The following is a 27,231-nucleotide window of genomic DNA, read 5'->3' on the forward strand; positions in this document are numbered from 1 at the left end:
ATAAAATGAAGTATACAATATGATGATTTGATAAGAGTAGACACTGTAAAATGATTATAAAGATGAATATAAGTCACACATCCATCCCTCACATAGTTTACATAGGTAACTGTGTGTATGCATACAATGTTTAAGATCTACGCTCAACAACTTTCAAGTATTAAAATACTATTAAAAAAAACAACAACAAAAACCTAACCCTTGATAGTTGACTACAGAACTGAAATATGGAGGGTAGAGAGAGGGAAAGAACAAAGAGAGAAGGAAGCACAATGGTCTATGGTGGTAGCATATCGGTGAGTTGGTGGTAATACCTGATGGGGGGGACCCTAATATTATCTCAGTTAAAAATAAATTTAAAAAATGAAACAAATTAAGACACCCCCAATTAACAAAAACCAAGGCAGTTTGTTAGTAATAGATCTGCCCTATAAGAAATCCTAAAGGTGGTCCTTCAGATTAAAATGGAAGGACAGGGGCCCTCCTGGTGGTGCAAGGGGTTAAGTCGTAGTACTATGAAGCTAGTTGCAGCTATTGCAGCACCACATGAGTTTGATCCCCAGTTCAATCCCCGGCTGGCCAGGGAGCAACCCACACAGTGCAGCAGACCACTCCTGCCTCTCCCGCTGCTCTCCTCAGCAGTGTATTTCAGTAGATCTGCCTGATCTGTTCCCCACTCTGTCTCTGGTGAATCCTCTCACTCCCTGCACCTTTAGCCTGCACCCTAGCATGCATAAATAAATAAATAAATAAATAAATAAATAAATAAATAAATCTTTAAATCTTGTATGCATAAATAATCTTTTAAAAATGTTAAAAAATAAAATGGAAGGACAATTGACAGTAACTCAGTGTCATATGAGGAAATAATGACAATGCTAACTAAGAGGGAAATGTAAAAGCCAGTATTATTGTATTTTTGGTTTGAAATTCCTCTTTTTTATTTCTACAATATTTAAAACACACATACATTAAAGTAATTGTGAATTTATGTTATTGGACAAAAATATATGAAGATGTAATTTGTGACATTAAATAGCATTAAGAGAAGGTACAGAGTTATATGGGAGTAGGGTTTTGTATGCAGTGGGGTTATGTTGGTATCAATTAAAATTAGATTACCATAACTTTAGTATGTATTCCCCATAGTAATCACTAACAAAATATCTATAGAATATACACAAATGGCAATGAGAAGGGAACCGAACCATGTCACCACTAAAAGGCAGTTAAACACAAAGGGAACTGAGGGACAAAAAGAGCTATGGAAAACAAATAGCAAAATGGCAGTTCTTCCTTATCAGTAAGTGGATTATACTGCTTAATCAAAAGACAGAGATTGGCAATATAAATATATCTTCTTTGACATTGAGTCAAAGAAATCACAAGTGAAATCAGAAAATAACTTGAGATAAATGAAAATGAAAACACAGCATAATAAAACAGGTGATACAGCAGAAGCAGTGCTAAGAGGGAAATTTATAACTGTAAGTGCTTACATCTAAAATAAGAAATATCTCAAATAAACAACCTTACTTTACACCCTAAGGAACTAGAAAAAGATAAACAAAAACCAAAGCTCACAGAATTAAGGAAATAATAAAGATTAGAACAGAGAATAGAAAAACAATAGACACACAACTAGTTAAAACTGAAAATACTAGTACTATATACAAACATTGATATTCAATGATGCACACCTGGAACTTATGTAATGTACAATGCAATGTGACTTCAATTAAAAAAGAGAAAATCTCAACAAATCTATAACCAACAAGGAGATTAAGTCAGTATCAAAAACCTCCCAAGAAAGGAAAGCTCTAAACAAGATGGGCTCGCTAATCGATTCTACCAAACATTTAAAGAATTAACATCAGTATTACTCAAACTCTTCTGATACATAAGGAGAAAATGCTTCCTCATTCATTTTATGAGACCAGCATCATCCAAATATCAAAGCCAGGCAAAGACACCACAAGGAAAAAAATTACAGACTGATCTCCTTCATGAATATTGATACAAAAATCTGCAACAAAATATTAACAACAGAATTAAGCAAATTATTAAAAGGATTATGTGCCATTACCAAGTGAGATTTGTTTCTGGAATGCAAGAATAGTTATGCATATGATAGTTAATCAGTGTAATACACCAGGTCAATAGGATGAAGGAAAAAAAAAAGCACATGATCATTTCAGTTGATGAGGAAAAGGAATTTGATAAAATTCAACGCATTTTCATGATAAAAAATATTCTACCTAGTAGGAATAAAAGGAAACTTCATCACAATAAAGTCCCTATATACATTAACAATTAACAATATGAAAACAAAATTAAGAAAACAGTTTTCAGAACAGCATCAAAAAATTATTTATGAGAAATTTTAACTAAGAAGGCAAGACTTGCACACTGAAGACTACAAATATTGATGAAAAAACTAAGGAAGACAAAAGACATTCCATGTTCATGGGTTGGAAGAGCTAATACGGTTAGGATGAACATACTAACCAAAGTGATCTGCAGATACAATATAATCCTTTTCAAAATCTCAATGACAATTTTGCAGAAATAGAGTCATACGGAATCTCAAGGGACCCTGAAAAGCCAAAACAATCTTGACTAAGAATGAAACTGATTTCAAGACTTAAGGCATCGCAGTAGTAATCAAAACAATATGGCATTAGCATAATAGACATTTAGACCAGTGGAATAAACATCCTAGAAATAGTCAAATGGTCAATTGATTTTCCACAAAGGTGTGGATCATTTAATAGGGGAAATAACAATCTATTGTGGGTTTCTATGAGCTGGCCACTCATGGGCAACTGTGACCTATCTGCTATCTGCAAATCACAGCAGAGCATTCCTTGACTACCTACAGAGTATAGCCCGTATCATGAGGCAGGCCCGGGGATGCCTAGGCCACTGTTGACCTGATTACGTAACTATCTCCATGGTGCTCTCAGGATAACTCTGCCTGTGATAACATCAAACTTTGCTGACACAAATGCCTTTTGATGTATGGTCACAATGTCCCCTTCCTGTCCCTTATACAACTTTGTCCCCCATTCCTATCTCACCCTCCGGACCATATTCCTCATACCATTGTCACATGATCAGCTTTCACTAGCCTGTATGATTTCACTAAATGGCAGAAGAACTTCTGCTCAAGCAGCAGAGTCTTGTGTTGCAAACCTGCTCCACGACTGTTGTGTCCCTCATCATGTTCCTGCTGCAGAGCAGCAACAAAGTTTCTGTCCCAACAATCTATCTCTTCAACAAACAGTTTTGAGAAAACTGGATAAGATATATAGCTGAACTCTTTCTTTATATACAAAAATTACTCAAAGTGGATTAAAGACCTAAAATGTAAGACCTACTGCCGGAGTCCAGCTCCAGTGAACAGGGTTGAGAGAGGAATCTGATTGAGCCGTAGAAATTACCAAGAAATGACAGACACAAAACAAGAGTTTAAGCAGGAGCCAGGGGACTCAAGGCCTCTTATTCATGCTCAAACGTCCAGAGTGCCCAGTGCAACTCGTTTTTGATACAAGCAGCCCCTCTCCCACCTCAGGTTAATTACTAGACAATGAAGTATTCTCTTAGCATTTGGCCTTGTCCGGGCACACATTCACTGCTGAGGTTCTGCGCCATCAGGTCATTCTGTTTCTTTTTCTAATCTAGTCTGTCCCCTAGACATAGCTTTGCAGACACAAGAAAGAACATCCCGGCCTGTACATGGGCCAGTCCTCCCACCCGGACTCATCAGTTTTTTAGCTATGACCTTGATGTCTTCCTTGTCTCAGCACTGCAGGCCTTAGGGGTCTCCAACAACCTACAACAATAAAAGTCTCAGAAGAAAACATGACACTGTTTTAGCAATAATTTCTTAAATATAACACCAAAATACAGGCAAAGAAAAAAAATAAATTGGATGGCATCAAAATGAAAACTCGTGCATCAAAGGCAATTGAAAAGGTGAAGATAGCAAAGAATGCATCATTCAAAAATGAACAATGATCTAAGAAAATAAAAATAAATAATAGCTTTAAAATAAATAAATGACATGTTTTAACACATGGATGTTTAGATAAAAAGTAAAGATCATTTGTACAGTTGCATGTGACCTGGTTTGTTGTGCCTTCTCATTAGTGGAAATAGGAAGGAGGAGTGTTCTTTAAACAGAGAAGGAGCTAAATGTTTATGACAATAGTTTTATACTCTTACCTATAACTTATTTAAATATAATTGTTATATAAACCATATTATTTGTCAAAAATCACGAGGAGGAACAATTTAATCCAGTTTAAAGGTGGGTGCTTGCATTTGACATCTTTAGTGATATGTGGCATCCTCATAGCATCTAAGCTGGTTGTAAAGTGATTCACTGAGTCATTAGTGAGAAATGGAGATGTGATTAAGTGCTGGTTTCCAGATAAGTGATTATGTGTTTGTATATTAAATGTATATATTCACACATTTTTATATTGGCATTCTGTAGATATGTTTGAATAGAGAAACTTTTTTTTTACTCCAACTACTGAAATCAAAAGGTACCAAATAGTATGTAGAACACCACTAAGATTTAAGGTTGTGTCTAAAAGGTACAGTGATTCTGTCATTTCCAGTTGTCACTTGTCTTGGCCTTTATGTTTATTTTTTAAAAGATTTATTTTATTTATGCATACAAGAACTGGGGTGTAATCCAGAGGTGCGGGGTGGTGAGAGATTCACCAGAGAGACTGGGGAGCAGAACAGGCAGATCTACTGAAATATACTGCTGAGAGGAGCAGTGGGCGAGACAGGAGATGTCTGCTTCACCATGTGGGTCACCTCCCTAGTCTGCCAGAGAATCACTCCTGCTGCAGTGGCTGACAATAGCTTGATAGTGCTCTTTTTAACCCTTGTGCCACCAGGGAGGCCCCTCGGCCTTCATTTTTAAATGGAGCATTTCTTTGCATTTGAATAGTTGGCATCAGCTACATCTGAGTATTTAGATGTGACTCAATTATTATGGTTGTCAGGATAATTAAACAAAAATACTTGTTCAGTGATCAGCACTGAATGATTGTTAAGGCAGTTGTGAGGTCAACAGGGATTTCACCTCTTTCTACAAGCACACCAAATAGAAACATCTCTAGGTTCCCATATGTAAAGGTGGATTGAAAGTCTTTCACATGAATGGCTTTGAAAACTGCAATGCCATTCAACAGATGTATGTGCATTTCTTCAGCTAATGTAACATAGTTCTGTTGTAACCTTGGTTACTGCATATATGCTATAATAATGAAATTGATTGAATCAATAGTTAGGAAAGGGGAAGAAGGGCTTAAAAAGGGGTCCAGAAGACCTTACTGGAAAGACAGACTAGACCTCAGAGGGCCTCCCTGGTGGCGCAGGCAGTTGAGCGCCGCACTGTGAAGCTGTCCACAGCCTCAGCAGCGTGGGTTCGATCCCCACCAGCGGGTGAGAATCCCACATGGCGCAGCAGACCTCTTCTGTCTCGCCCGCTGCTCCCCTCAGCAGTATATTTCGTCAGTCTGCCTGTTCTGTTCCCCACTCTGTCTCTGGTGAATCCGCTCACCCTCCCACGCATCTGGCCTGTACCCGGTTCTTGTGTAAATAAATAAATCTTAAAAAAAAAAAGAATAGAACTCAGAAATAAATTATGTACACATTTGAAAACATGATAGTATGTATATGACAGCTTTTTGTCTGACATCTGTGCTACTTCTTGGATCAGTTCTCCCATACTAAGAGAAATCATAATTCATCATCCCCTTTCCTTTCTTGAACTTTCATATTCCAGGAGCACTGGACGATGGTGGAAGGTTATTGATGATTTGGTGGTGGGCAAGGTGTGGTAATACACATCTGAAGAGGTGTGAACCTATACCCTAAATCATTTATAGTATTGTAAACCAATGTTAGTTCAATAAAAAAAAATTAAATATAAAATAAAATAAAGTTTAAAAAGAATGTGCTGAAAATCTGGCTATAAGCAGAAAATTACATAGACGTATACTTGTACCCTAAAGGCAATTTTTGCCTTCCTCCATGAAAACCTTACCATATTTTAACCACTTAATAAATATTTCAAAACAAATTTGAAACATTAGATTTTCAATTAACATTTGTTGGATGATTGAATTGATACGTGAGCAGTTGCTCACTCTGCTCCCCCCTCCACTCATAAGGATGATTCCTGAGACACTTTGGTCAGAGCACTATTTTTACTTATCAGAATTTACTTAAAAAATGGTTTTGAAGTAGCTTTCATTGGTACCCCACATGATGAAAATAATTAGGAAGTTGAGAATGTGTTTATTTAAAATCAGAGAAAGGTCAACATGTGCCAATAAGGTTCACGGTCGTTAGGGATAGGTTAGAAAGTTGGTTCTAAGTTTCGTAACCGCCATCACATTGTGCATATGATTCAAAATACACAATTACCCAGCTAGTTCAGTTGCTGAAAACATTTTTTCCTTGAGTTTTTGATAAAGGTTTTTTTTTTAAATGTAACAAATACCTTTGAAAATATTGTGTGGTAAAGGAAAAACAAGTTTCATTGGTCTAATTTGTAGTACCACCCCGATAAAGTCACGTCATGTAACCACCAAAGATCGGTGGGGGGGTTCTAAAAGGGGCAAGCCCACTTTTGTCTAGGTCTGAAGCTCTGGTAATTTAGTTGCACTTAATGAAAAAATAAAATAAATCATGTATCCAGCAAAAATGGTTGTACAATTATTAGTCTTCCAAAAATATTTATTCCTTCTGATGAAGTTCAGGTTCTAGATGGAAGTGACTTCATGGCTATAATCTCTAACAGGCTCCCGTAAGCTCACAAATATCACCCCTATGTCTTTAAACAAGATACCTTTGACCTCATTTTGCGAAAATTCTGGAAACGTGCTGGTCACATGACTCAACTGGAAGCCATTTTGTGAACCCCTGTAATGAGGCAGGCCGTGGTGTGCCCAGAAGAACGCCCCCCTACCCCTCAGAAGGTGACTCCACACAAATGATTTCAACAGAAGAAACAACGAGCCTCCAGGGTCCCCCACTTCCTGAGGCTCATAGGGCTGAGGTAGCATGTGACCAGGGTGCCGAAAATGTTGCCAATGGCCAAACCACCCAAGCCCCTGCCGACGACGGCCCCCAAGCCGCTGCTGACGATAGCGCCCAAACTGCTGCCGACCATGGCGCCCAAGCCGCTGCCGACCACGGCGCCCAAGCCGCTGCAGACGAAGGCACCCAAGCTGGTGCCGATGATGGCGCCCAAACACTTGCCGACGATGGCGCCCAAACTGCTGCCGACGATGGCGCCCAAACCTCTGAGGACCATGGCGCCCATGCCGCTGCTGACGATGGCGCCCAAGCCGCTGCAGACCATGGCGCCCAAGCTGCTGCCGACCATGGTGCCCAAGCCGCTGCTGACCATGGCACCCAAACTGCTGCCGACCATGGCACCCAAACTCCTCAGGAAAAGTTAAAGGAAGGGAAAGGTAAATGGTTTTAAGCTGTTTTTTGTTTGTTTTCTGTGGGGAAGAATCTGGTTTGGGAGCAGCTCTGGCTGGATGTTTATGGGAAGGGTGAACCCCCGTGGGAGACCGAAGCGGGGCCCCGTGGGCCCTGTTCAGTAGCTGGAGAGGGGTGACTAATGTTAGAGGAGGTGGCCCGCGGATTCAAATTATGGGGTGGTTATTTTATTCCGGACTTCTTCTTCTTTATCTGGCGGCGGCGCCCTGGTGACCAGGTGAGATGGCCGGGCCCGGGACACATCAGGCCCACCGAACGGATTAGCGGGGCAACCAGTGGGGCCCACCTTTCACAAACGCCGCGCCCATCGCGCCTGTAATGTACGCGTGGTGCGCGGTGACCACGGGAGTAACACTCCTGGGGCAGGGCACACAGGGTGGCCCACCCACAGTGGCCGGGGGCAAAGGAGGGCGCAGAAGCCTGGCTCTGCCTGTGTCAGCCCGGCCCCGTCTCCTCCTGCTTTGCGCCTTCCCGGCATCCCCCGCCTCCCCGCCCTCGCGCAGCGAGCCAGCCTCACCTCGAGGCCTCCGCTGGCGGCTGGTCTAGGCCGACAAGCCACTCGAGGCTCCTGTCGGGCCCAGTTCGGGCCACGCGGACGCCTGGAAGACGCCGGGACACAGAGGCTGCCGGGTGTGCGACTGCGCCCAGTGGGGGAGTCCCGCCATTGGGTGGTTCCCAGGAACCCTTCAGCGCCAGCCGAGCTGCGCGCGGCGCTGCTCTTCCCCAACCTGCCTGGATGGCGAGGCCTAAAGGCTGAGTTCCCTGGGCTTCTAGTTTTCCGGGATTACGAGATCAAACAAAACCTAGGAACTGGAGACACCTCTTTGGAAGCGTAGTGCCTCTGGGATAAGGATGGAGGTGTCATTGGCTCCAAACCGCAGCTAGCGCCTCTGAACTTGAGAAAATACCAGTTTTGGCTGGTGCTGACTTGTCTGCCAGGCGCTTGCAGTCCGGCCCTCTCTGGCTAGCTGTAATCAGAGTTCCAATTCGAATTCTGTTGAAGCGAGATGGAGCGGAGAATAGGCGTGTGTGCAGGAAAACAATGTAGATGTCTTTTCTTAAAATTAATTAGTACAACCGGGCCTCCATGGTGGCGCTGGTGTTCTCAGCTCTGTCAAGCTATCGGCAGCCACTGAGGCGCTAGTGGGATCCCGGCCAGGGAGCTACCCCCATGGTGCAGCAGACCTCTCCTATCTTGCCCGCTGCTCCCCTCAGCAGTGTATTTCAGTCAATCCGCCTGTTCTGCTCCCCTTTCTGTCTCTGGTGAATCCTCTCATCACCACCCCCACACCTCTGGCCTACACCCCAGCTCTTGTATGCATAAATAAATAAAAACTTTAAAAATAAATAAATAAATCTGTAAAACCAGTTCATGGGTTAAATGCAGGTAGCAGATTTTTAAAAAGCATTGAAACTCATCTTAGACTTGTCCACCTCTGAAAGTGTTTTTACATTCTTTATTTCATGAGAGAAATTGCCAAAAAATGCATTGAAATGAACAAAATGTCCTAGTCTTAGTTCTGCTGAGAAATCTAAGTTACTACTGATGTGAGAAAATCTTGCTTAGCAGCTAGTTCTTCAAATAATCTTTATTTCTGCCCCCTACCTTAAGTGTTTGTTACCTTTTGTTCTAGTAGGCAATGTGCCTAGTCCCAAGATTAAATTTTTTTTACTTTAATGTTTCTCTTTGTTTGCCTTAAGTGTGTGTGTGTGTGTGTGTATGTGTGTGTGTGTAAATGTATGAAGCAGGAAAAGAAGACTACCACAAATAACCTGTCTTTTTTTCCCCCTCTGTCTTCCTGGGTATCTGCTTTTCCACTGCTGTCTTCTCTTGTGCTTATTGTACCTTTCTGGTGGTTTCTGAAGTCTAACCAAAGGACTGAAATCACAATGGGTGGATTATTTCACCATTATAGGCTCAGACTCACTTGTTTGTATTTTAAAAAAAGGTTCCAGTGCTTTTAAGTGAGATTCAAACTCAAAACTCAGAGCCCAGTTTATGTTTTACAGAGCATTAGGAGTTGTACATTAAATGGAGCTTTTAATCTATTTCAAGGTATAAGATTTTATAACGTGGTGTTTAGCAGTGTTCTTAGAACATAAGAAAACTTTGTCAGGTTTTATGTAGGTACACTACTTTTTTTTTACCTTTGAGAAAAAAATTTCTTCAGCAGTGCAGTGTAGGACCTAAAACCCAAAATACAAGCCACTACAGATACATCCCATATCGACAGAAAATAAGATTAAAAATGAAATTGCAGGGGATTATTCACTTTACAGAATAATCTTGTTTTATTTTGTATTAAATAAAGAGATCTATCTTACAATTCCTTAAATAACTTTTAGGGGCAATCCAAATAAATGGTGATTGAGGTTTAAATGAAATATAGACCTAACATACTCAGTTTAGTGCCTGCCACATAGACTATATCCAGTGTAAAGTCAGTAATTAGTAAAACTGAATTATAAATTCTTTCATATCACCCCTTCAGAAATACATCTACCCCAAAAATGAGGTGTGTGCATCTAGATAGTCTAGCCATAAGAACTGGAATCCTGACTTTTACCCAAGGTATCTCAGAGCTGTTGATGTTCATTCTAAAGTCATATGAAACTGCATTACTTAATTCCTACTAATCCATTAAGGTGAATGCAAGCTGGAAAGCTAAGCTTTTGCTCTTTCCAGTCATATAACATTTTCAATTTTTTTTTTATTTTTTAAAGATTTTAAATTTTTATTTATGCATAGAAGAACTGGGGCTTAGGCCAGAGGTGGGGAGGGTGAGAGGATTCACCAGAGACAGAGTGGGGAGCAGAACAGGCAGATGTACAAAATACACTGCTGAGGGGAGCAGCAAGTGAACCAGGAGAGGTCTGCTGCGCCATGTGGGTAACTCCCTGCCCAGGGATCAATAGAACTGAGACTTTAACCCCCTGCGACACCAGGGAGGCCCCAAAGAACATTTCTGCCAACGGTTTTTGCATTGATTTTGTCCTTTGGTTGGCACTCTTCCCAGTAGTAGTCTGTAGCTGGCCACCAGTTGCCACCACTGTATCCATTCATTATAGCCCTTTACCTGAGAGTTTTAAGATTAATATTAAAACGACAAAGAAACAGATAAAAGGAAACCCCCAAAAAATCCTAGAATTCTGACTGCAGAATTGAGGCCACCAGAGGGTCAGGGTGGAGTGGAGAGCAGACGGGGGAGGGGGGATGAGGAGGGAGGGGGTCCAGTGCACTGTGGTAGAGAACTCTGTGAGTGCCTTGGTGGGGGTGTGGTGTGATAACATACATATGAAGAGGTGTGAACCTGTACCCTTTCATCATATACAGTGTTGTAAAACCAACGTTGCCTCAATAAAAGTAATAGAATTAAAACCAAGCAAAACTATGGAGACAGTAAAAAGATCAGTTTGCTGGGAGTTTGGAAGTATTTGACTAGGTAAAACACAGAAAGTTGTTAGAGAAGTGAAACGTTCCTGTCTGGTACTGTGGTGATGGTCACATGACCTTATGCAATAGTCAAAACCCATAAAAATGTACAACACAAAGAGTGAACCTTACTATCAACTGTGATAGTAATTTGTCAACATTGATTATTTAATGTTGACGAATGGACCACATTAATCTAAGTTGTTAATAAAAGGCAAAGGTGGGGGAGAGTAACATGGGAACTCTGTACTATCTGCTCTTTTTTTTTTTTTCTATAAATCTAAAATGGTTCTAAAAAGTAAATTATATTCATTTTTAAGACTATTATGTTTATAACAGCGCTTCATTTGTTATGTAATGTGAATTGACTTTGGAAAATCTGCACATATTGGAGAGGAGAGAAGTTGACTTTTAGGAATAATTGAGTTACGTCAAAGTATTTCAGATCCGTTTATACCTCATTCCAGTAGGGATTATGGGCAAGATTTTGTGAATTTTAACCAGTATTATCAGAAGTGGCCAGCAGAGGGAGCAAGAGGAATCTTTGCTAACTTGTTTTTGTTTTCATGATCTTAAGAACAAGAGATGAATAAAACTCCGGATCAACCTCCTCACGAACTTGAGAACCAGTTCATATTGCGTCTGCCTTTGGTAAGAAACCCTTATATCTCAGACCAAAGATCTTCAGTGCGTAAGTACTAGTTCTGCTTGGATTCTGTAACACTTATTCTATTTAAGGTAGGCTGTGAAAACTGAGAACGCTTGTTTGCCAGGGATCATGTTCTGTTAAGCTGTCCCATCCCAGTGTGTACTCTTTCAGCAGTCTTTCTTTTGCCCTATACATACTGCCTGTCGTGTGGGTTACTTTCCTGACAAACAGCTGTGTCAGTGGTGGATTCAATCACTATCACAGACACGAACAGCCGGCTCACTGGACAAAGATTCTTCTAAAATCCTTTCTATCACCTCAAAAGGGGCAGTGCTGTTTCATGTAAATTCATTACCTTGCGATGGCTATTGAAGCTAATCTCAGCTTATTCTTAGAGTCTCTTCCCTCATTGAACCTGTATTCAAGTGTTATTTAGTCTAAGAGAGCCATATTAAACAGGGAGTTCTGAAAGGTATTTCCCCAATTAGGGTTAATTAATATACCCAGTAAACTACGACTAAGCCTTTCCTTAGAAACTTACAAGGAAAGGGCAGCAGTGAGCGGGAGGAATATAGAGCATTCACTGGAACTACTAAAAGATAGCATGAACTGGAGTAAGTCTCAGCCTAACTTATACATGTAGTGTGGTTACAGGGCATTGGTCCTAACATTTGGGAAGTTTAAGGATTTATTTAGTGGGGGCTGTCTCTGATATAGCTGTTCGATCAGTTGCCAAGTAGACAATTCATCATTCTGATTTTTCAATTTGCTTCTGTTTTAGGAACATGCTTCTACTGTCAGAAAGATAGTACATTCCAGATATCTCTCTATGAAGGATAACTTGAGAATTGATTTATCTCGTAAGTACTTAATACCCATTTACCATACCTCAAGCAAGCAGTGATTTATTAAGGATTGCTGTGTGCCAGGCAGTATACTAGATACTAAGAATGCGACAAAAAATAGAATGTGATCTCTGCCTAGATGGACTGTAAGGAGAGGCTTAAATCACAGCCACCTCTTCATTTAAAGCAGAAAGGAAGTAGAAATTGGGCAACTTGAGGTAAATATAGTGTATATAAGGAAAAATTGGGGTATCACCTGTGGGATTTGCATAGTGTGGATTATCTTCTGCATGCACTTTTTGTGATTGCTGACTGTCCAGGAAATGACAAACGAATGTCCTGTTCTCTGTTTACAAGGGTGCCCTATCTTTCTCTCTTCTAAATAATATTTATTAGTTTTTTAAAATTGAGAAAAGTATATAAAGAAGAAAATTTTTTTAAGGATTTCTTTATTTATGCATACAAGAACTGGGGTACAGGCGAGAGGTGTGGGGGGGGTGAGAGGATTCACCGGAGAAGAGTGGGGAGCAGAACACACAGACTGACTGAAATACACACTGCTGAGAGGATCAGCAGGCGAGTCAGGAGAGGTCTGCTGTGCCATGTGGATCACCTCTCTGGCTGGGGATTGAACTCGTGCTGCAGTGACTGCGGGTAGCTTCATAGTGGTGCATCTTAACCCCTTGCACCACCAAGGAGGCCCCGAAAAATTTTTTAAAAATAGCCCATAATCTCACTAATTCAGTAGCTTTTATTGACATTTTAAAAAAAAAAGGTATTAGGGCCTCCCTGGTGGCGCAAGGGGTTAAGCACCGCACTACGAAGCAACCCGCAGCCTCTGCAGCACGAGTTCAGTCTGCGGGCCGGCCAGGGAGAAACCCACATGGCGAGGCAAACTTCTCCTGTCTCGCTCCCTGCTCCCCTCAGCAGTGTATTTTGGTCAGTCTGCCTGTTCTGTTCCCCACTCTGGTGGATCCTCTCACTGCCCCCCCCATCTCTGGCCTGTACCCCCAGCTCTTGTATGCATAAATCAAAAATATCTTTAAAAAAAAAAGGTAATACAAGTTCATAGTTAGAAAATTCAAATAAAACCAAAGTTCAAAAGAAGTGAGATTCTTCTTCACAGCGCCCCAACCTCAATGCCAAATATAATACTGTTTCTCCATTTCCTTACCGACAAAACTTTTTTTTTTTTAAAGAGGCATGAATTTTTATTTATTTATTTATTTATTTATTTGTTTGTTTGTTTATACATGCACTGGGTACAGTCAGAAGCGCGGGAGGGTGAGAGAATTCACCAGAGCCAGAGCGGGGAGCAGAGCAGGCAGAAGGACCCAAGTACACTGCTGAGGGGAGCAGCGGACGGCAGGAGAGGTCTGCGCGCCATGTGGGACCCTCCTCTGGTGGCCGGGGAGCAGGAGAGGTCTGCGCGCCATGTGGGACCCTCCTCTGGTGGCCGGGGAGCAGCTGGGGATCGAACCGGCGCCGCAGAGGCCGCAGAGGCTTCGCAACCCAGCGCTTAACCGCTGCGCCACCGGGGAGGCCCCTTACCGACAAAACTTTTATGATTAATATCAACATTCAAATAATCTCTCTATATTTTTAAAGTTAATTCACACAAAAAAGGGATCAGGCCAAACATGATTTGCCTCTTTCTTTTTTCACTTAGTATTAGAAGACTATACTTGAATCCTCTTGTATAAAAAGACATTCATGTTTGAAACATCTGGGCAGGATTCAGAGTTGTCAGTATGTGACCATGTATTCGTTCGTATATGTATGTGTATATATATTCAATATATGGTTATTGTGTAGAATTTTATCCTTGTGAAGTTAACTAGTTTAATAATTTGAGAAGTACTGTCACCATTCTAGAACCAACCCTTCCTTCATCCAAACATTTTATTTATTTTTTTTAAAGATTTATTCATTTATGCACACAAGAACTGGGGTACAGGCCAGAGGTGTGGGGGGTGAGAGGATTCACCAGAGACAGAGTGGGGAACAGAACAGGCAGACTGACTGAAATACACTGCTGAGGGGAGCAGAGGGTGAGTCAGGAGAGGTCTGCTGTGCCATGTGGGTCACCTCCCTGGCTGGGGATCGAACTCGTGCTGCAGTGACTGCGGGTAGCTTCATAGTGCTGCATCTTAACCCTTTGTGCCACCAGGAAGGCCCTCATCCAAACATTTTAAAATACACACATGCAATGACATAATTTGAATGCTTCCAATGGTGTCAGTGAAGCATTTACTGCTTCATCTACATTTAGTTCACAACCATTATCAAAGAACTTAGCCACTTTGATTCAGTGACATAAACTGAGAGAAAAGAACTCCATCTACTCTTTTCTCTGGGAAGTTACTAATAGAGTGCACAATTCTAGCATTATGAGAACTAGTAGTTTTCACAGAAGACTAGTCTATCCTACATAAATCTTCATTGTTCAAACACTAGGAAGCTTAAGAGTACTGTACATTGGGAATATGTTTATTTTAACCTTTCCTATTTTTCTTCAGCTGGTAGACGTCATGCAGTTGTTGAGATAGAAGATGTTTCACTAGCTGCTAAGCTGGTTGATTTGCCTTGTGTTATTGGAAGCCTGAAAACTCTCGATAAAAAAACCTTTTATAAAACAGCAAGTATTTCTCAGGTATGAACGAGTTTTCTTTATCTACTAGCTCCAGCATCCTTCGAGGAATTCCTCTCCCTCCTTTCTTTCAGTGCTCCTTACCACTTGGTGAATGGCTGCTTTTCTAACGTCCAGTTCAGTCTCACAGGATTAGATTGTCATGTTCTGTTTTGGTGTTTGATCCATAACTTTTCACTACTTTATTTTATCCGGATTTCTTTTAGAGCCCCTTGTTTGCCATTTATGGTGCCTTTTATTATTTGAAAATTGCAAGTATCTGGGATCTTCTGAACTTTGTGCTAAAACAGTTTGCTGTTACCTCTGGAGATTTGCTGTGGTTCTCACTCATCAACTCTACTGATTTCTTGTTTCCTTTCTAAATCAAATGCTAAGATATATCTGTTTTCAACATATTCCCTCTGCAGTGGTAAGCACTCAAGCTAAAAACAAAAACAAAAACCCAAACCTCAGAGCCCGTGTACAATGCTGCTGGGACAGAGAGAGAGAGAATGAATATCAATGTATGTAATGGTTTTCTGGAAAAGCCAAGTAACATTCTTCTTATTTCTCTGGTCCAGGATTTATGGTGGTAAGAATGATCGTGAATAATTACTAACCCAAGGTTTATGGCCATAGTCAACTGCTTTGTCTTTGTTAAATGTAGATGCTTGTATGTACTGCTGCTGCTGATTCCTACTCTTCTCTGGAAGAATCATTTAACTCTGCTGATGTTAAAGCAGGCAGGAAAAGTGAAAAGGAGAAACAGAAAAAATATGTCTGGAAGCATGGCAGTAAGTCATCAAAGTCACCAGCCCTTGCTCATTCTGACTGACTACATTTATCTGCTCAGTCCTAATTTTTTGTGACCCAGGGATCTGTTACCATACTTAGGTGTTTGATTCATTAGGCATCCAGACGCTTGAAGGAACTAGTCATGTCATGAACCAGTGGCTTATAGCATGACCATTCTCTAATTCAGATATATAGGTGTCTACCATCAGCCATATATACATTTCACCATGTTGAATTTATTTTAGTTACTCCACCACTTAAGAATGTCAGAAAGAAAAGGTTCCGCAAAACAAAAAAAAAGGTTAGTTGCATGCTATTTCTATCTCTTGGGTGGACTGGAAGACAATTATGAGTGGGAGGGGAAGGGAGACAGCCCATTGGGAGTAATTTGTTCATTCCTTTGTATGTTCAATAAACAGTTATAGAGTATGAGCTAAATGCCAGGCACTGTGTGAAAGCCATTGGGAAGTGACTAAAAACAGGCCTGATCCTTTGAGTTATAGGTTAGTGATTTAGGATTAGGATGTGTTATGAATTGAAACTTCTGCTAGTGCTTTTAATTTTCAATTGTAAGCTAGCGTTTTAAAGTGAACCCATCCAGAACCTGAGAATTGGGAATTGTGGTTATATTCCTAACCATCCCTCAGACCTGTAGAACCTTGGACAAGCTACATAAGTACTGTGGCTTGGCTTCCTTTTGTAATTGTGAAATAATTGTAGATTCACATTCAGTTGTAAGAAATAGAAAAGTGAAGCTGTATACCCTTTACCTATTCTTCCCATTATAACTTTCTGCAAAACTATAGTACAATATTACAAACAGGAAATTGACATTATTATAATTCACCAATGGTGTTCAGATTTCTCCAGATTTATGGTACTCTTGTGTGTTATGTGTGTATGTGTGTTTAGTTCCATGCAGTTTTATCCCACGTGTATGTTCATTTATCCATCTATAAAGTTAAGATACTAAACAATTGGGTCACTGTGAGGAATCCCCATCTTGCCTTTTTGTAGTGATGCCCACTTCCCTTCTACCCCAGTCTCTAACCCCTGGCAATCACTAATATGTTCTCTATCTCTATAATTTTGTCACTTTTAGAATATCACATAATTGGAATCATCTGATGTATAAGATTTGAACTGACCCTTTTCCTCCCATTCAGCATAATATCCTTAAGATTCATGCAAGTTTTTACATGCATCAATAGTTGATTCCTTTTCATGGCTGAGTAGTATTCAATATTATCGATGTACTACAGTTTAACTGTTGACCATTGAAGGATATTTGGGTCGTTTCCAGCTCTTGACTATTATAAATGAAGCTCTGAGCAGGTTTTTGTGTAAATGTAAGTATTCATTTCTTTGGGAAAAATACCCTGGAGTGAAATTGCTGGGTCATATGGTAGTCAAATGTTGTTTGATAAGAAATTACCATACTGTGTTTCAGAATGGCTGTACCCTTTTACATTCCACCCCCGCCAACAATGTATTTGTGATCCAATTTCTCTACATCCTCACCAGCATTAGGTGTTGTTACTTTTCTATTTTAGCCATTCTTTTAGATGTGTGGTGATCTCATTGTGGTCTTCATTTGCATTTCCCTGATGGCTAATGATGTTGACTATCTTCTGTGCTCTTTGCCATCTGTGTACTTTCAACTTTAGTGACAGACATTCATGTCTTTTTGCCCATTTTCTAAATGGTTTTTTTATTGTTGAGTTTTGAGAGCTCATTTTCTATTCCAAATACTAGTCTTTTGTCAGATACATAGTTTGGAAATATTTTCTCCCTCTTTTTAGCTTTTATCTTCTTGCAGGGTCTTTCAAAGAGCTAACATTTTTGGCTTGATAACATCCAGTTCGTTGGTTTTTCCTTTTAAGGATCTTGTTTTTTGTGTCAAGTTTATGAACTCTGCCTAGCTCAGATCCTGAAGATTTTATCCTGTTTCTTTTTTCTAAAAGTTTTACATCTTACATTGAAGCCTGCAGTCCATTTTTGAGTTAATTTTTATAAAAAGTGTGAGGTTTAGTTCAACACTTTTTTTTTTTTGGCTTCTGCATGTCCAATTGCTCTTGCACCATTTGTTTAAAGGGTATCTTTCCTCCACTGCATTGCTTTTGTATCTTTTCCAAAAATAAGCAGGGCAGATTGTGTGGTTCTGTTTCTGGGTTCTGTCTTTTGGTTCACTAATCTGTGTGTTGACTGATCCACTGAGAATCACAGTGTAGCTATATGATACCTCTTGAAATCAGAAAGACTGTTTACACTTCATTTTTTCTTTGCCAGGATTGTTTTCACCATCCTGAAGCCTGTACATTTCCATATAAATTTTAGAATAAGTTTGTCTCTTTATAGAAAAACTTATTAAACATTTTGATAGGAATTGCATTAAACCTATGTTGAGTTAATCTATGAACACAGTTGCCTTGGCTTTTAAACTGTTAGTCAACAGGCTCTATTGAGTGACTACTAAGTGTAAAACTAAGTTAAGAATAGTTTTATAATTCTTTAAGCTTTAGTGAACTAGAGTAATCTTAATATAACTTCATTGTTTATTGTGTTTTATTTCATAGACCAATGATTTCAAACAATTGGAAGAAGTCAACCTCACTGAGGTAGAGCAATCATAATATGACTTTATTATTTACTCTTAGTATGTTTTATTTCATAGTTCATTCATTTCAAAGGAATCATGGAGATTATTTTTAAGCGTTATTTCTCACCTCTATCACTTACCCCCAGTGACACACACTGAATTTGATTCAGTGAAAAATGAACTCATTGTTTAATGTCTGATAACTCCTAGAGGAAAATATATAATTTGGACAGTGACCTTGTATATTTTAATCTGCTTTTCCTGATATTTATTTAAAACATCATTTCTGGGAAACCAGCGTTCACTTTTACCAGCAGTTGTTTGCAATTGTTTATTCTCCCTCAAAGTTCTAATTTCTATTTGTGGCATGACGAATTGGTTGCTGTGGAGATAATTGTCTAAAACTGGATTTAAGGGAGAACATGTAGCTAAGACTCAGTTTTTACAGGAAAACTTTCTCTAATAATAAAATTGTGAGTAAGTGAAATCTGGGAATTTGAATCTTTAAATCAAATTACTTCTAAATAACAAATAAAAACTGATATTGTTCTTTGCCAGTAGGGGTCAAGGCAAATAATAACTGAGCCCTAAGGGTCGTGCCTCTGAGAAATTTCTTTAATAAGAGTTGCAGGTTAAAAAGATTAATTGTTTCAAGCAGTTTATTTGATTGGGGGAAAGTAAGCTTACCGTATAAACATCTAGACCCTGGTTGAAGATTCTTGCATAAATAGCGTTACTTACAGTAGAAATTTGGTTTGATGGATATGTAAAGTTTAATTCTTTTAATTCATTTATATATAGGAGAAGTGCATTCCTGCAAAACACAGAGTGTTCAATGACATTCCTAGTATTCCTGCCATCCCACCGTGGCTCAAAATACTGAGTCTCCTGAAGTGGAGAAGGAAGTGAAAAGACTCCTATATTCAGATGCTGAAGCTGTCAGTGCCCGTATCCTTTGATATCAAATATTTTCTCTTGTAATCTGTTCTATCTCGTGTGTACTTGCTGACAAACCCTCACTTGTGATATTTATGTGCCAGTTTTGATGTATAGAACTTATGCTTTCTGGAAAAGTTACTTTCTAGCTAGAAACAGTAAATTCACATAATAGAAATTTATTTGTGTAATTCGATACAAATGGCCTGAGGTTGAGCCTCTTCCTTTTCAGCTATGCCACCTCCTTTCTTTCTGCTTTTTCCTTGACTACCTCACCTTTCAGGATGGGAGGTCATTGGTGAAGATGGTACTAAGGAAATAGAAAGTCAAGGCTCCATTCCAGGCTTTGCTGTCTCGCCAGGACTAAGTGGCTATAAGCAGAAACGTTTCCCATCAGGTACATTCATAAAGGCAAAGCAGGAGCTTCAGCGAGGGCATATATTGTCCCCTTGGGAGACCCATTGTCTGTAGACTCACAGGCCAATCACAGAACAAGGGCACTTTTGCCCTTCTTTCTTCTTATTGGTCCTTCTATGGGTTAGGGCTTTTAGATTGGTATTCTGATCTCCCATTCGTCCCTGGTGGGTGCTCTAAATGTCTTGATCATTGAATACCTGAATGGGTGTTACAGTGCTTTGTATTTCCTGCCCTTGTTTTCAGAAGAGAATCATCTTCCTGCAAGAAAAATTATAAAATTAATTGGTTGCTGAGTAAATGTGAGGAGGAATATAACTGTAGTTGGAGTGGATGTCATTTGAAAAGCTTCAAATAGTTTCATCTTCCTTTTGTTTAAAACCAATAGAACATGATATACTTCGGGACATGTTCAGGGATTCTAGCAGTAACAGTAGTGATGAAGAGGATGAGGATGAAGAGGAGTATGACTATGATGAAGAGGAAGAAGATTTTTATGAAGAAGATATGGAAAGGAAGCTACAGGCCAAGTTCTTGGAAGCTCGCCAGAGTGGGGGAAAGGAAGTAGCTCGTTCAGTAGGTAAGTGAGAGGAAAAATCAAAGGGGTACGGCACGGTGGCAGGTGGGGTGGGGGGCAATGCTAAAGATTGACTCTAAACACACAGTACATGCAAGGCTAAGCTTGAGAAGTTACCATTCAGATGTGTAGTAGAGTTTTAGTTGATTTGGATCTTGGTCTATTAGTTTAGGTTATGTTTTGATACAAAAAGTTTCTATCTATCTCTGTTAGTCGTGGAAATTCAGAAGTATATTGATTACCTGGAGAGAAAGCTCCAAAATATTCAAAACAAAGCACAAAGGCAGAGGAATCTCATCATGAAAGTGGAAAATCTGACACTCAAGGTAAATTCTTGTTGGCAGGTGTAAAGGTATTTTGGTGTCTAACTTTCAGGATCCCATCTTTAAGTTTCTACTAAGTCACCCCTGTGCAGCATTCTTGTTCATTTGTGAACCCAAACAACCCCTTAGAAACCCCTAATACAAGACAGCCCTATTTCCTGTTACCTGAATAATTTTGATCATCTCTTATAAGCATTTTTGGGAAGGACCAGGAGACTTGAAATAGTAATTGCTAACATTGAGCTTTTACCATGTGAAACTAAGCATTTTATATGTATTAGTTCATCCTGCCATTTCTGAAATACTATTATTTCCCACTTTTTAAAAATTATTTCCAACCATTCCCATTTTGTTGATAAAGAATTGAAATTCACAGAAGCTAAGTAACTTGCCAAAGACCATAGTAAGTGGTGGGACATAGATTGAGCACTGTTGTTTTGTACCAAAATTAACTAAACTCATTTTGAATGTTGATTTAAGTGATTCATGCCTAAACAAGAATAAATATGTTGCTTTATTTTATTATTACACATTAGTATACATTTTATTAATACACAGGTCAGCAAAAGGAAAATGTTTGTTTAGGCCATGTTTGGTTTCACTTTTTGGAGTGAGGGAAATTCCAAAGCATCTGGAGAATTCTTTGCCAGATTTCATTTTCTGTAGAGCTGTTGTGACCCAAGATGAGCACCTTGACATTTGAGTGTTGGCCTTTAGAATAACCAGATGAGATAATGGATGCATATATACTTTGAGAGATACAGATAGATGGTATTATTATGATTGCTGTCACATGCAGTACTAGTTAGGAACACTATACACTCCCTAGTGCAGGGAAATGGAAAAGTCAGCACCACAGTCCAAGCCAGCTTTTTAAATAGTTCACCGCAGTCAAAGGATTGTACTAACCTAAAAAGAGGTAAGAGGAAAGCATTCCAACTATTTATTTTAGGGCAAGAAAAGAAATGTTGTATAGGGCAAATCAAATCTAATCTGATGGCCCTGTCGCTAGGAGATGCAGTTTTTATACTATAAATCCTTTAAAAAGAATGCTATTTTGTGATGACTGACTATTTTTCTTATCAAATTATTTACCAAACTCTTGTCTGCCTAACCCGGGTTCTCTTTTCCTTTGAGACTTGGTATTCATCATTTATACAATTTGTTTTCCAGAATCATTTAAAGAATGTGCTGGAGCAGCTTAAGTTACAGGAAAAGCAAAAAATTGAACAGGTGAGAAGTGTATTTTCGAATCAACCAGAAAATGTTTGAGACAAACAATCCCCACCCTTACCCCTAATCTCATTTTGGGCAGTTCCTTTCACGGGAGTAGTAGTGGCCAAACCTTCTAAATGAGGGTAGCAAATTGGAACAAGCTCTTTGTGAAAATTCACTCATCTCATCAGTTACTGAATGCCTATTAAGTGAAAAACACTGGATGTGTATAGTGTTGAATAAGACAGATGCATTATTTGTCCTCATGAAGCTAACAGTCTAGCGGAGATTGACAGTAAAAAATTATATCATCCTGAAGAAGTGGTGTGAAAGGAAAAGGTCAGCGGTGCTATTTGAATAAAGAAGAGTCCTGAATTAAATTGCCAGGGTGGGGGTTGTACTGGGTTTCTCTGGAAGTGACATTTAAGGCGAGGCCTGAAAGATAATTCCAGGCAAAGAGGGGATGAAGAGCCACTTGGATGGAGCATATGCCAGGTCCCACACTGAGAAAGAACATGGCCTCTTTGGAGACCACTGGAATACTTAAAGCAAGGAAGAGTGACAGAACGTAAGGTTAGAGAAGTAGGCAGAGGCCATATTGTATGGTCCCTTGCAGGCTGTGCTAAGGAGGAAGGGTGTTAGTCTTGAGCGCAGTGGGAAGCCCTGGCAGAGCTTTAAGCAGGAGAATCACATTTAATTTAAACTTTTAAAAGATCACTCTGATTATCTGATTGGATTGTAGAAGGGCAGGACTAGAGACAGGGAGGCCAGTTAGGAGTGGTGGTAACTTAATAAGAGGTGGTAACTTAATAAGAGATGGTGATAACTTGGACTAATGTGGTGGCATTGGGGATTAAAAGTATATTTTAACTATGATATATAATTAATGTCTTTCTAACAGCTTTATTGATCTATAACTCACATCCCATACAATTCACCTGTTTAAATTGTATAGTTCACCCATTTAAATTGTACAATTCAGTGGTTTTTAATATAGTCACAGAATTGTGCCGCTGTTATTACAACTACTTTCATAACATTCTCATCACCCCAAAAAGAAATTCACCATTTTCTGTGAATTCCTCCTAACCCCCAGCCCTAGGCAACCACTAATCTACTTTCTACTAGTCTACTTTGCCTATTGTTATTTCATATAAAAGCAAACATAACCTATGGTCTTTTGTATCTGACTTCTTTCACTTCGCAGAATGTTTTCAAGGCTAATCCACGCTGTGGCATGCATCAGTTTTCCATGTTATGGCCAAACAACATTCCATTGTATGGATGTTCCACCTTTTATTTATCCTTTCATCCATCAAGGGGCATTTGAGTTGTTTCTACTTTTTGTTATCATGAATAATATTGCTACAAGGATTCATATGTGAGAGAATGTATTTTAAAGGTAGAGTTGATGAGACTTGGGTCAATTACTGGGTGTTGAAGAGAAAGAGGTGTTAAGGATGTAACCCAGATTTCTAACGTGAACAACTGTATTATTTAAAGCCACAAGAAAGTGATCAGAGTGAAAGGAGATCAATGTGGAATAAGTGAGGATCAAGTCGCAATACAGGAATGTATGCTGCCCCCAGCCCTATCCTGTTGGGGGTAACCATTTAAAAGAGACTGACCTTTGAAGACTGTGACCTTTAAAGGATGTCCTAGTGGCAGGAAGGGAGGGAGCAGCTTTCTCTATGATCTGAGCAGACGGGTGAAAGGAGAGTCCTGGAGCCCTTCGTGGCTTTTTCAGGCTTTTATTGGGCTTTACCAGGCACACAGCAAGCAGGGGGGCCAAGGGGCGGCAGGGAGGCTAGCGAATCTTCACTCTCTCTGGGCTCTCCCGCGTTCTCTCGTGACCTCTGCTTCCTCCTCTCCTCTCCTCCTTCTGGTCTCTCTTTCGCTCTTGTAAGCCAGCCTCAGCCCAGGTGAATCCCACCTATGTATGCCCACACCCCACGTCAGGTGCCCGCCAGCAGGCATGCATTCAGGACTGCAGGGATCCATCATCAGTCCTAATGGCGGGAGGGCAGAAAAGCCTGACAATTATTTCCCCTACAGATGTCATATTATGAAGATGGGCTTAGTATGCATTTCAAAGGTAGAGCCATTGTCCCCAATCCCATGTCAGCAAGGCCAGGGGAATTCTTATGTTCTGTATTTTCCCTTTCCCTTAGCAAATCCCTTCTCCAACTACTGCTTATAAAACAACCACATGAACCGTTAATGCCAGGATCACTTTAGCACCCGCAAACAAAACAGTTTGTTTTCCTTCATGTAAGTAGTTAGTTTTGGCAAGTGCTATTTTCAACATAAAAACATAGCTGTAAATGCTATTTACCCAGAGTTCTTTATGTTAACTCATGTATTCAATGCCTACTTTAAACTAGGTTCTGCAGAGAGCTACAGAATACTTACAACACAGTCTGTGCCTCCAGCTGGGGAGAAGAAGTCCATGAGGGGGATAGGAATTTAAAGGAATGAGCACTCATCATTTGTCTGTGGAGATTAGGGGAGAGGTCATGGGGAACAGGTGTTCGGCTGGGACCTTAAAAAGCGGGTATGGCTTTAATAAAGAGATAGGAAAAGAAGGGCATTATTTATCGAAAGGAGGGTGCACATTGACTCAGGTGGGATGCCAAACTGAAGAATTTAGGGTTTTGGTGTAGGCTGCAATGAGTCACCAAAACATTTTCACCTGGGGAATAACTTAGGATGATTTCTCTGCCGGCAGTATGTAGGAGAAACTGGTGCGGGGAGAGACTGGAGGAGGATGCACGTGATAGAGTCAGTACTTAACAATGTTTGAATTTACAGTGCGGAGAAAAGGGGAGCAAAGACAAGTCCAGTGCCTGGGTAACAGGAAAATGGTCTGCCACTAATAGAAATGAAGACAGCAGGAAGAGGATTATTGGGGGCAGGAGTGGAGAAGATAATGGGTTGAGTTGGAAGTATATTGAGTTGTGAGTGCTTTTGAAAATGGGAGATTGGGGAGTGGTTCAGACACAGACATGTTTAGTGAAGCTGTGGGGGACAGGTGGGTTAGTCAAGTTGACTGTTCCAAAGAAGTCTGAACCTAAAGAAAAACCTCCCGTTAGGGGGTGGTGGAGGAGAAAGAGCCCACAAAGGAGAAAGAATTGGAGCAATCAGTGATTGTAATCCTGGTCAATTGAGGTGGTCTGGAGCTGAGTGAAAAGAGCCTCTAAATGACCACAGGTAGCAGTTACAGCTATTCAGGGGATGGTGCGGTACACAGGATGGTTTTGTGATGTTCCATTCCTCTCATTTCATCGAGTGAAAAGCTATACCTACACTGGTGTGGAGCAGCCGACATTGAATAATGTTCCAAAACAATCTTTGTCCCAAAGGCAGTATACCCTGTCGGCATGTTATGGGTCATTTTGTCATTTCAAGTTTAAAAAAACAATACCCTTAAAGCACAAAAGGTTCAGCGTTTCTGACTTAGAAAGCATTAGGATATTAGTAGAATATCATAGGGCCCCTGCTGGTCAGCACTCTGACCTTATTTCCAAGCATCAGCTAGGACTGTATGAGACCCGGTGTGTTCAATGGAACAAGAGGCTATCCCAACTGCCTTATCTTCTGACAGAATATGGCTACAGTCTTGCCAGAAGTACAAATTCTTAACGGCATATTTCATTTTTAAAGCATCTTCAGTTTTTGTAAAATCTCAATCAGGATTATTGTCGTATGAAACAGGCATAACAGAAGTGTTAATTGCACTGAAAAATGCTTTGGTGTTTGTTCGTTGCCAAATGAAGGTATGAAAGTGAAAAACCAGTTGATATTTTGGCTACTCTTTATGTTACTGGTAAATTATGGAGTAGCACTCCCCAGATGGCCATGCTTTTTAGTCACGGTGCAAGTGAGTTACAGTGAAGCCATAAGAAGAGAAGAAAATGTTATCAGGTAGTCAACAAGCCAGGTTTCCCCTTTTAGAACTCTGCAGAAAGCAATGGAATTAAATTATTGTAATCAGAATCATTCTAAGCATGTTCAGTTTTAAAGCCTCCTTTTGTAAGTTTGATCTGATAAGGGACAACATCGTGGTCATACCATTGGGCACATACCAGTATGTGGTATGTCATACCACTGGGTTTTGGAACATTGCAAGACTAAGAACCTTCTAAAAGCCAATATAAATAAATTCTAGATCCAGTATTGGAACTTAAGATTTCAGATGAATTTTTCATATTTTTCTGTCTCGCCCTACAGCTCATTTACCTACGGGAACAATTGAGATATTTTCTGGAGAAGTGAGAAGAGCCATCAGTCTGGCACAAAACCTTGGATTTACCAGACTGGATAAAATTGTGCATGTTTTTATTCCTTTAGTTGCCTTATGTTGAATTGTGCTTTGTTGCCTTATTTTGAATATACAAGTTATTTATTAGAAGTTTGTAACCTGTAGAAAGGGACAGAATATAAAAATCTTTTAGGTTTTTAGACCAAAAGACCCAATTCAGTGATGGGACTTTGCTTCCCCCCCCCCCAATTAATTTGAGAATTACTTGTATTGCTTTTATTCTGTGGTACTATCAGATGCTAGAGCCATGCTTGCCAAAGGCCGATAGTCTAGCCTGAAAGTCAAACCACTGATTTGCATTTGTTTTAACAGTTCCTTTTTTTGTTTCCAATATTCCCTAAAACACAGAAGAAAGCAAGTCATTTCTGCCAAGGCTAGGACCTGCCATGGTGAACTTAAGTGCCTGCCTCACAGCTGTTAATGCTAGGTGTGTGCCCTGTCTCTATTGCTGGTCCCCAGGGCTGCTCTCCTGCTCAGGGGTGATTTGCTGCTGCTATCTTTGTTCGGTTGTTGTGTTTTTAGGACTGTGAATGGTTGGTATTTGTCAGCTAAGGGAACAGTTAGACACAGTAGAGATGATATTCTGAGCTGTTATTCTGAGCCTCTACGTTCTAACCCTCATCAGAAAAGGCTAGGGAAAACCAAATGCCTGTGAAGACTTCCCAAAAAACCCTGGGTGAATTCTTTTTCCCCAGTTGCATTGTTAAGGTCTTATGTCCTTTAAGCAATAAAATAAATGCCTCATGTTAAATGGATTGCTGTCTCCTTATTGAACTGCTCTCAAAACAAATTCATATTCAAAGGAAACTGGAGAGAGAGGCAAAGTCTAGGAAATGACAGAAGAGACTGTCAGTGTGGGGCATCCTTCTAGAGTTCTTAAGATAACTCAATGAATTAAGCAAATCATCTCATTAACCATATAGCATTGGGATTTTAAAAGAGCATGTAGAGAAGCA

The 27,231-nt window shown here is 40.0% G+C and overlaps 1 protein-coding gene across 1 annotated transcript; it reads left to right on the forward strand.

Annotated features, from left to right (window-relative positions):
- The first annotated feature begins 6,919 nt into the window (after positions 1-6,919).
- TAF7L (TATA-box binding protein associated factor 7 like) lies at positions 6,920-27,024 on the forward strand. Its single transcript, XM_054695643.1, is given in 14 exon segments — positions 6,920-7,505; positions 11,550-11,623; positions 12,403-12,481; positions 14,986-15,119; positions 15,763-15,889; positions 16,136-16,191; positions 18,467-18,508; positions 19,291-19,376; positions 19,379-19,437; positions 19,709-19,822; positions 20,228-20,419; positions 20,630-20,742; positions 21,913-21,972; positions 26,185-27,024. Coding segments are annotated over 14 exon segments (1,665 nt in total). The 5' UTR covers positions 6,920-7,021; the 3' UTR covers positions 26,230-27,024.
- Positions 27,025-27,231: the final 207 nt, after the last annotated feature.

This window comes from Talpa occidentalis, unplaced genomic scaffold, assembly GCF_014898055.3.
Source record: "Talpa occidentalis isolate TD23 unplaced genomic scaffold, MPIMG_talOcc4v2.1 talOcc4.15, whole genome shotgun sequence".
Classification (NCBI taxonomy): Eukaryota; Metazoa; Chordata; class Mammalia; order Eulipotyphla; family Talpidae; genus Talpa; species Talpa occidentalis.